The sequence below is a fragment of the Mangifera indica genome, chromosome 2 (genome assembly GCF_011075055.1).
Source record: "Mangifera indica cultivar Alphonso chromosome 2, CATAS_Mindica_2.1, whole genome shotgun sequence".
Lineage (NCBI taxonomy): Eukaryota > Viridiplantae > Streptophyta > Magnoliopsida > Sapindales > Anacardiaceae > Mangifera > Mangifera indica.
Genome location: NC_058138.1, coordinates 4,363,669 through 4,375,237, shown reverse-complemented (window position 1 = coordinate 4,375,237; position 11,569 = coordinate 4,363,669). Strand labels below are relative to the sequence as shown.

The following is an 11,569-nucleotide window of genomic DNA, read 5'->3' as shown; positions in this document are numbered from 1 at the left end:
TGGGTAGACTTCACGACGTGATTCCTTCGCGTTATATGGGGTGTTTGGCTTTGTCACGGACTATCAATTTTTTTCGAGAGTCATCTACCTCCATACGTTGATGTTTAACTTTGCAGTTGTATTTTTACTGTATCGAGTAGCTTACAATTGTATATTTAGTTAGCTCGTTGTTTATTTATCGTTTTTCATATGTTCTTATATATATATATATATATATATATATATATATATATATATATATATATATATATATATATATATATATATATTTATTTATTTATTTATTGTATGCGCGTATATGTATAATGTACTTTAATTGTCATTATATATGAATATGTATTTGATTTCATTTTATATGTGAGTTGAGTGATGTTACTATCAAACATGATTCGACATATCCTAAAGCGGTGAAATTCAAAAAAATTAAAATAAAATTTGAATTCTATACGTTGAAATACTCTATAATGTTAATAATGAAAAAATCAATCGAAAATCTGAAAATACGAATCGATGTATCTTGAAAACAAGAAAATCGAAAAAACAACTGAAATTTGAATTCTATACTTTCAAATACTATAAAATGTCAATAATAAAAAAATTATTCAAAAATCTTCAAAATACGAGTCGATATATTATAAAACAATGAAATTCGAAAAACAGAATTGAAATTTGAATTCTAAACGTTGAAATATCTTAAAATGTGAACAATTGAAAACCTGTAAAATACAAGTCGATATATCTTAAAACTGTGAAATTTGAAAAAACGGAAATAAAATTCGAATTCAATACGTTGAAATACCGTAAAATGTTAATAACGGAAAAATCAACCGAAAATTAAAAAATACGAATTCATTTCTCCTGAACGAACGAAAATCGAAAAAACGAAACTGAAATTCGAATTCTATACTTTAAAATACTATAAAATGTCAATAATCGAAAAATCGTTTGAAAATCTACAAAATATGAATCGATATATCCTAAAACGGTAAAATTCGAAAAAATGTAACTGAAATTCGAATTATAAACGTTGAAATACCTGAAATGTCAACAATCGAGAGATCTTTAAAAAATTTGAAAAATACGAGTCGATATGTCATAAAACTTTAAAATTTGAAAAAACGAAAATGAAATTCGAATTCTATATGTTGAAATACCATAAAATATGAACAATCGAAAAATCATTAGATAATCTAAAAAGAAGACTCGATTTATCCTAAAACGACGAAAATCGAAAAAACAGAATTGAAATTTGAACACTATCAATTGAAATACGTACGAATGTCACTTATCAAAAAATCATTCAAAAATCTAAAAAATACAAATTGGTATATCATAAAAAGATAAAATTCGAAAAAATAAAACTGAAATTCAAAAGTACGAATCAATATATCTTGTAACGAAAAAATCGGAATATTGAATTGAAATTATATCATTACATCGTAAAATGTGTCAAAAAATCACAAAATTTGAAAAATTGAATCTCAAACACGAAAACTACATCCGAAAAAACATTAAAACAGAAAAAACGGATATAAAATTTGAAAATTATACGTTGACCCCTATGTTATTTCCCTTGACCTAAACAAAATTTGAAAACTACCATAAACCCCCTAAAGAAATTCTTATATATTTCCCTTGACCCCTCTGTTATTTTTTAATCTATTAGCGTCTCTGCAGTTTCAAAAAGTAAAATTTCCCCCCAACCCAAGGTGTACACGGTAACAAAAAAAACGAATATAAAATTTGAAAACTACATGTTGAGAAACCTTGATAAGAAATATTTTAATTTACCTCCTGTTGAAATTCTTATATATTTCCCTTAGCCCTTTAGTTATTTTCTAATCTATTAGCGTTTCTGCAGTTTCAAAAAAGTAAATTTCCCCCCCAACCCACGGTGTACACGCCAACAACGCACTATCACGTGGCAAACTTTAAAAACGCCTATCGTGGAATAAAGACTCTCAGCCAGAGCCTTAACCTACGGTCAATCTCTCCGGATCGTGGGAGAATTCGTTTGATTGTGGGAAACAAACATTGTTTCCCACGATCGGACTGTCGATCGCTTTGAAAGCATTTTTTGACAAAAAATTCGTTTTTTTTACCTCCAATTTTAACACAAATCAAATCTATATAGGTATAACACAAAACCCTTCAATCAATTCAACGAAAACAACCAAGAATTAAAATATTTTAAGCATTGTTCAAAATCGAAACTCTAAAATTTTAAACCACAAAATCTCACTCAAATTTCAATAATATGAATAATAACTTGATTTAAACAAGATTACGGTAGATGTACTAACATTTTTTGTCATTTGCGGTTGTTAGAAAGTATGAAAATCGTCGAAAATCTGAGTGATTGTCGGATGACAGTGGGACAATGAAAATTTTTGAATTTGCACAGTGAAATGACCAAGATCACCGTGGGATGTGAGGAAATTTGCTGTGTTTACATATAAGGGCAGAGTCCTCGTTTCACAAAAGTTTGACATTTTTGCTTTAATCTGAGTATTTTAGACAATTTTGCTTAGACCTTCTCAATTTCGGCCATTGATTATAATTTTCGTAAATATATTTGTGAAGCATAATGCTGATTCGCGTATAAATAAATGTATATAACAATCTTGGTCATTGTATATAAACTAGCGATTTCGGTTTAAAATCACCGATTTACAGTTTAAAAAATTAAGAACTCTGAATTGAAACCATTACAAGATGATTTGTAATCGGTTTGAAACTGACATTGAGTTGACAATTCTAGTTCATGAGTTTGGTTTAAAACCAACATTGAACTATCAATTTTAATATATGATCCTGATTTATTTTTTAAAATTATTAATTAAAATAATTGAAAATAAAAAAAAACTTCGACTTAATTTTTTAATTAAGCGTCTTACGTATCTTTTTAAGATTTAAAATAATCAAAGTATACGTAGTTCTCTTATTTTTGCGTATTCGATAGTCGTCAGTACCTCTTTACATTATCATTCACCTTTGTTAACTTGAATATTGGTTCTCGTCATCGATCTATCTGTAGTTAAATCAAGTGATTCTTTATTGAAATCTATTTTTATATCTTGTTCATGTAATTTGGTATTTGTCTACTCACCCACGTACTAAAACTTTAATAGATTTGGAAGTTAAATTTGAGCGTCTCTTATCTAATATATTGCTGGTGCGACTAAAAGCTTGTTCGACCAAAAGCTTGTTATATTGCGATAGTTAATACTAGTGCTGCTGGGACTTGTTTTACAATAGCTGTTAATATTGGAAAGATTGATACATGTCGACTTCTCCATTCTAGTATTGAAAAGTCTTTACTTATATTGTTGTAATCAAACTCAAAAGTAATGATTAAATAAATATTAAATTCCGAGGTGGACCTTGATGTTCTTATTGGTCTTTCACCTATTTGCATTATAATACAATCATCATAACTTATATTTTGGGTTGATGATGGATAGTCATAACCACGGTTCATGAATCGACGATTTTGATTCAAAATCGTCAGTTCACAGTTAAAAAAAATAATAATCCTGAATTTGACCCATTATAGTACGATTTGCAATCGATTAGAAACTGACGGTTTCGGTTCATGATTCTAGTTCGAAACCAACATTGAACCGTCAATTTTAATACACGATCGTGATTTATTTTTTAAATTATTAATTATAATAATTAAAAATTAAAAAAATGGCTTGAACTTAACTTTTTAATTAAGCTTTTTATGTATTTTCTTGGGTTTAAAAGAATCAGAATCTACTTAGTTTTTTTACTTTTGCGTATCCGATAGCTGACAGTACTCTTTTACCTTCTCATTCGCCTTTGTTATCTCGACTATTGGTTCCCGTCATCGAACTATTCGTAGTTAAATTAAACGATTTTTTATTAAAGTCTACTTTTATATCTTGTTGACATAATTCGATTATTGTCCAATCATCCACGTATATTTGAACTTCAATAGGTTGGAGAGTTAAATTTGATTCCCTCTCATCTAATATATTGTTTCCACGATTAAAAGTTTGTTCTACAACTACAGTTGATATTGGTGTTGCAATAACTGTTAATGTTGGAAAGGTTAATGCATGATGACTCCACCATTTTAGAACTGAAAAGTTTTTACCTATATTATTGTCATAAAACTCAAAAATAGTAGTTAAATAAATATCAAGCTTCGAGATAGAGTGTAATGTTCCTCTTGGGGTTTTGTTTATTTGTATCATAATACGATCACCATAACTCATATTTTGGGTTGATGATGGAGCGATATATGGTAGATAGGAGGAAGAACCATCTTGGTTACCATCAATTAATGAATATTTAGTATACGTTTTTTTAATTAAATTCATAATGTTAGTTATAGTTAATGAAATATTAATTTCATTTTTACAATCTAATTACATATATTCATAATATAATGTCAAATAATCTGTAATACCATCTAATTTAAATCTACGATTAAAAAAATAAGTAACAAAATTTTTTTTTGGAATTTTTTTATAGTAAGTTAACAATTTTGTTTTCATTAAAAAATTAGTTTTTTTTAGAACATGTTGTTCGCCTTCTTGTAAAACTGCAATAATATCTAGTTTAAAACTGTAAAATCGTCGGTTCACATTCGATTTATTAACCAACACTTTTAATTTTTTTGAATTTTTCTTATTTTTTTGAATTTTTAAATTTTATTAACTGACACTTTTGATTATAGAAAATTATTGTACACATTTATTTAACAAAATATGTCGTAATTTACATTATATCCTAAACATTTAGATATTTGTAAAATAATTTTAAATGTATTAAAAAATTGTAATAACACAACTTTTACTTTAAGTGAATTTTATTATCCCACTTCTCATTTGTTTTTAAATAAAACCTTTAATATAAGAAGCCGAATAAGATGTTATTCTAAAAAAAATTATTTTTTTAATGAAAACAAAACGGTTAACTTACTATAAAAAAAACTATTTTTGCGACCTTTCCAATCACGAAGATGGACAAAAAAGTTAGTAAAACAACCCTTGTCATATTTTTATGCATTTCGGTTCACAATTTGAGTGATTTGATGTGAAATTTGGGTGTTTAGCATTAAGGTTTTGGTTTGAAAATTTTGACGAAAATGCTTAATTAATTGGTGATTTTGATAAATCTTCTCAAGGCTTTTGTGTTAGATTAGGTATATAGTTGATTGTTGTTGAAATGAGTTTTGAAAAACGAAGTTTGAGAGGTGAAATATAGCCACACGAATTCGGCAGTCACCACGCGAATGACACAGTGACCACACGAATTCGTGTGGTGAGATTTGTTGAAGATGGGGTGGTTTTTGGCATTTTTCAAACTTCGTGGACTACATGAGATCTTGTGGTTGGGGGTGAAAATGCGAGTTTTCATCGTATGGTAAGGCAGAATATAAATTGAAAAAGTTCGTTGACATGTGAAATTACGGTTAACCCCCCAAATTCGTGCTATTGACGCGCGGATTCACGTTGTTGGCATGCGAATTCGCATGTTGGGTGCTTTCCCAGAGTTATTCGTCACATAAATTTGGGTGGTTGGAATTATGAGGGCAGAATGCGATTATACAAAATTTTAGGGCGTTTTTAATATTTTTCATATGAGGGGCAAATTAAAATTTGTCGATCTTAAGGTTTTTTTATGTGTAGAATTCGAATTTGATATCTGTTTTTTCGAATAAGACCTCTATGTATAGAATTGAATAATTTAGAATATAAAATTGATATAAATTTAATATAATTGTAATTTAATTTTTATACAGGGAACTAGACAAAAGAGGAAAAAAGACGACGGCAGGAATGAAATGCGATTTCCTCCCGAGAAACACTTTAAGGCTCAAGTTACTACACGTGGATATAGAGATGTGAGAGCCATGATAAAAAAATTATTAATAAAGAGGCAATTAAAAATTTTTTTATGTACTTGTTTCAGACACTTTCTAGACTTGAAGGATAGTCAATTTAGTGGGATTCTAATACATTCCTTTATGCTTCAAGCGATAAATAAGGTGTGGATGTCAGATTCAATCAGTATGAGTTTGCTATTATGACAGATCTTATATTCAGTCATATGGTAGATATTGACGTCTATATTTTATTGAAGGTCACAGATCGGATCCTCTAGACATATTTTTACGGGTGTAAGTCAGTTATATATACTGATCTGAGTCGTGTTTTCCAGCAAAAACCGTAGGGGGAGGATGACACTGATGTAGTAAAGTTAGTTTTGTTGTTTTATCTTCACATGGGTTGTTAAGGAGTGATTTGAAGAAAACAATTCCACAAAAGATATTACAATTAGCTGATCATCTTGATGGGTTTAATGCAAACCCATGGGGAGAACGAGTGCGGCAAATGACATATCACTCTATATGTGATAATATCTCCTGAATTTCTATAGATTTCAGCCTGAAAAAGAAAAAGAAAAACCAACTTAAATAGTATGACATCATGAGATTTTCATTAGCGTTTTAGGTAGTTATGATATTTATTAATTTAAACAAAAAATTTGTGTTTAAAATAAAATTAGTTTAATAAGATTGTAAATATATACAATAACCGATTTATGTTGATATTGTAATTTTGGATATATGAGACGCTAGACTCGTTATATCGATGAGTGGATATGTCGTCGATTGTAGGAGCCACCCGAATGTTGAGATGGCACACGAAGGATATTTCGGGATGAGATTCTATCTCAACTATCTTCACTGGAGATACAGTAAGTACTAATTTATTAAGTATTAACATATGTATAAGGTATAACAATAAAATGCACTGAAAATAAATATTTTACATGATAATGTTAATTTTTCGATAGTTTTATCTCCGGTTAAGAGATATACAGACTGATATGAGGATATCGTCTAATACATAGGGGTGTCGGATAGTCGATCTTCTTTATCGATCTCACCCTTGGCATCTTCAAGGGATGCATTATCGAGTCCTACTGATGTTAATTCTCCGATCGATGCTTCTCTCTTATTGACGCCTTCTGTTCAACCTTCTTCGACCAAGCATTGTCCAATCAATGACCATGTTACGACCCCTGTCGAGGAGCACGTATCACCGGATCCGATGCCTGTGCCCCCTACCACCGAGTATATATCAGATGATCCTCCTATCACTGGACCAAATTTCTCTATTCATTACTTCGATGCTGTATTAGCTTGATGAGAAAATCTTATCTTAGATCTACTCACTGGTTTGAAGGCTAAAATGGAGGATAAGTTTAGTCGCATTGAGGGTAGGATGACAAGTACGGAGGATAGACGATCTCGTCACCATACAGATACTGTCCGACAGGTAAAAAAGTTAATAATTTACTATATATTTCAATTATTTATATACGCAATCATTAAATCTTATAATAATTATATATGTTGTTACACTCGTCTCGTGACGATGGTGATGGACTATCGTTATGAGGTCTGACATTACCGTCCTCACATATTGTCTATGTGAGTCTAACTACTTCGAGTATATTAAGAATGATACTTTTGAAATAAATTTTAATCTTCTATTATCTCGTGAATGTTGAAATTATTATGGCGTTAGTTGTTTGATAAGAGACCATCCCGAAAAGATCCTATATTGACTTTTAATATTGGCGATGACATGTCATGCCATGAGGTCTTTCCGATGGCACCTTCTATGAGGATTCAAGTAATTATAACGTCCTTTATAAATATTATATTCGAATTCATCAATCGTGGATTGAATATATGTTAACGAGTTTTCATCAACATTGTCACAAAGGCTTGACGTTTCTAAGACTTTACCAATGGGAGATCCAAAGATGACATCGACGATTCGAGTAGATATATGTACACCATCGATTGTACATCTGTTAGTCCCGATAAATATAACTTTTCGCTGAATCAATATTAATTGATAATACTGTTACAGGATGTCGGTGACGATGGATCACCTCACACAACTTCTCTATCGACACTTTCAGTGATGATTCTGATAAGTATAACATTAATATACAATATTATATCTCATTCACACATTCGATTTTCGGTTTTCTCTAAACTTGTTGCTATCAATATTGTGACAATAGCCTGACGTTTCTGCGTTGCACCGATAGCGGATCTTATTATGATATTTGTTTTGACATTAAAGATACGTACATTGTATAATATATACTTTGTTATTTTTTGTTAAATAGTTTGATTTACTAATATGAAATGTTAATGTTGTCATCGGATATTGAGGACATCGATGGATCACCACATGAGGATGTTCTAGTATTGCTTTGGGAGAAGGCTGAAGTGAACTGTCGGAATACCCACCGTTAATTGTTATTTTTGTTAATATCAACATTCATTTGCCTTTGCTCTGCTGTTACAATAAGATCTCTGTTTGGTCTATCTCAACATTCCAAACAAAGGAAAACAAGTGATCGATATTGTGTCTCAGGATGACAAGGCCACCGATGATGTTGTTGAGCTCTAACCACATGAGGACCGTGAGCAGGTATTTGAATTTTCAAGAAATTTAATAAGTACGATTGAAATAATTTATTATTCATTTAGTGAATTCGTGTATTTGACTACAGTCGGTCTCGAAAGAAAATATAGTCGATATAACTTCACTTGCGGATTCTCTGACTATGACTCTGGCGTTATAAAAGGTATTAAAAAGTTTAAATTTTTCAAAAATTTAATAAGTTCTATTGAAATAATTTATTATTCATTTTAACTGACGTATTATTTGTTTTGGTGTAGTATTTTCGCGTGCTTCGCGGTAGGATTGTCAAGAAGGGACTGCTCATTCGTAGCCCATACAAGAATCCCTTGAAACTATGGAGCCAACGAACGAGGCCCCCTGAATGAGAGATCAGTATAACTACCGATTTTCTCCCCTCTTTACACGCATGGTGGATGCAGATTATGCACTTGAGTTGCATTTGCAACCCTTAGGTGTGATCGATAAAGTTAGTATTCGAATCTCAAATACATTTCGAAGAATACTGAATTAAGATCTAATATATGTAATATATCAATGTGTGCAGGTTTATATCCCAATAAACTTCGATAATGCGCATTGGGTAGTAGGAGTGTTAGATTTGAAGGAGTGGAAGATTACAGTTTACGACTCCTTACAGAGTTTCATTGCTGACTCGGAGCTATTTAGGCGAAAGATGTTGGGATATACGTTGATGATACCACATTTGCTAGCTGCGACATCATTTTGGTCTTACACGGGCCGAAGTCCACGAGACGATCCATTTGTATCGCATAGGGTGATGGATATACTGCAGCAGACGCCCTTATCAGGTGATTGTGGTATGTTCATGTTACGACACATCGAGTGTTTAGCACTTCGTCGATCATTATCTTTTGAAGGGAGGACTCAGTACACTTGCGCACACGTTTAGGCGTGCAGTTATTTTTTTAGGTTATTGATTGACGATTATATTACATCTTATTTGTATTTGTATATATGTTTATTTATTCATATGTATATATATTTATCCATATAGTGATTCATTTATATGCATTTGTTTTTATATAGTTACCATAAGCGATAAATATAATGAAAAAAATGATATAAAAAGATAATATTTTATAATAAGAAATTGTCCACTGTAACAATCACAAGCATTAGAGTTACAGAAACAAGTACAAAGACAACATCTATATTAAAATTAACAATCACAAATATTAAAGTTATAGAAACAAATACAAAAACATCTATATTAAAATTAACAAGTGCAGTTATTTTCCATCATTCTTTTTTCTTCTTGAACTTGATGATACAAAACTAGATATTGGAATAGGACTCTTGCAATTCTGTCTCGTATGTCCATGTTTGTGACATCAACTACAAATAAGTTGTTCAACAATCTCTCTTTGCGAAGGATGTCTGTTTTTATTTACTGGAAGATGCACAAACCGTGGTGCACACTAGGGAATACTTCAGCTATTGTATAAAATTTATTGACATGTCGATCTGAAATGATAGCTAAATAAGATACCTCACCAATACAATCCCTCAGCTTTGTTAAAACCCAACACCATGTGTCATGATTTTCCTTGGGACCAATCTCAAAAGCAAGTGGATATATCTGATTATTCTCATCCAATGCAACAACAATAAATAGTTGATCTAGATACCTACTATTTAAGAATGCAGCATCAATACAAATAACTAGTTGAATATGTTGTTGGAATGCACGAATACTACAACCAATGCCATGTAAAAGTATTTAAATCGATTGTACTCATCCGTTAGTGTATATGTCACAGTTCCCAGATTACAACGTACTAAATTGAAGTAATACTCTGGCAGCAACATAAATAACTTTTCTGGTGTCCCCCTCAATAATTGAAGCGCCGTCCGCCATGTTTGTGCATATAATATATCAATGTTATATCAGTCAGTGATATCAGCAATGATCTCCTTTAGTCGATAAATACGATCAACTAATATGAATTCGGTCCTCAAAATTTGTCCTAAAGCTCGGGCATCTGCTTGCCTATGATAAGGTAATATGTGATCTCTGTAACATGTGTGACGGCTATCCAAACGACGTAATTCAAAACTATCACTTTCTCCCATCCTAACTACCCGTACACGTCATTTACATTCTTCGTTACAACATTTAACCACTTATCTAAGCGTGTCTGATTTGTTCACCGAAAATTGATATCCCTTTCGAAGCACATCTTGATATATCGCATCAATGACATATTGTTTACTCGAAAATAATGTACCAACTTTTGGAGAATCACTATCGGTCGATACTTTTAAGCTTCTAGATGTAGATGGTTGATTAGAAAAAGGTGGTACCTAATGAAATGCATCAGTACGAACATTCCCACTAGAAGGATTTGTTTTCGGAAAACTACTTGTACCTCTGATATCTTTATTAACGTAGGTCTTCTCTTCAACTTTCAATTCCTCGATTGGAATAACATGTATAACCTTTCTGTCAAATTCACTCCACTATAGAAAAGTTTCTTTGTAGCCATTAAGAAATTTTTCTGCATGATACAATGCATCGACATCAACTTCATTTATATACGCAAAATCTTCCTCTAAAAATTCTTGTTTCGGATTGATCTCGATATTTTGAATATCTTCTACACCAATAGTTTGATTTTCTGGAAAACTACTCGGTTTACCACCTTGTAAATCTTCATCTGCTTGTTGAGCCTCATAACTATCATCATTAACTGTTGTTATAACAAAAACTGAAACATATTCTTTGAAAATGTTAGATAGACTGTTAAAAACCTCAACATCTTCATCATTCGAAATTTCTATGGGAATGTCGTTGTCGAGATGCTTTGGTTTCATGCTTAACTGAATGTTAAATATCCTTTGATCTATATTACACTTGTTACTCACTATTTGGATTAATTTTTCAAATGATGTGTGTTCTGAAATTTTAATCAATTTCCTATTACCTCCAACATATTTTATAACATTATCACCATTTTCTATCCATTTCCCCCCATATCTAATTGAAGCATATCCAGCCATTTAAATTAATTATACAATAAAATATATAATCAACATAAATAATATGATTGAAAATACTA

The 11,569-nt window shown here is 31.1% G+C and overlaps 1 protein-coding gene across 1 annotated transcript; it reads left to right on the top strand.

Annotated features, from left to right (window-relative positions):
• The first annotated feature begins 8,787 nt into the window (after positions 1–8,787).
• On the top strand, positions 8,788–9,399 carry LOC123208456. Its single transcript, XM_044625993.1, has 2 exons — positions 8,788–8,955; positions 9,034–9,399. Exons 1-2 carry the CDS (start codon positions 8,851–8,853, stop codon positions 9,397–9,399), a joined length of 471 nt encoding a protein of 156 aa, XP_044481928.1. The 5' UTR covers positions 8,788–8,850.
• Positions 9,400–11,569: the final 2,170 nt, after the last annotated feature.

What these genes read in the sequence shown, in the direction of transcription:
- LOC123208456 (XM_044625993.1), top strand. Translation starts at nt 8,851, where the DNA reads ATGAGAGATCAGTATAACTACCGATTTTCTCCCCTCTTTACACGCATG. An exon ending in CCTTAGGTGTGATCGATAAA is followed by an intron (nt 8,956 to 9,033) that starts GTTAGTATTCGA and finishes CAATGTGTGCAG; the next exon opens with GTTTATATCCCAATAAACTT.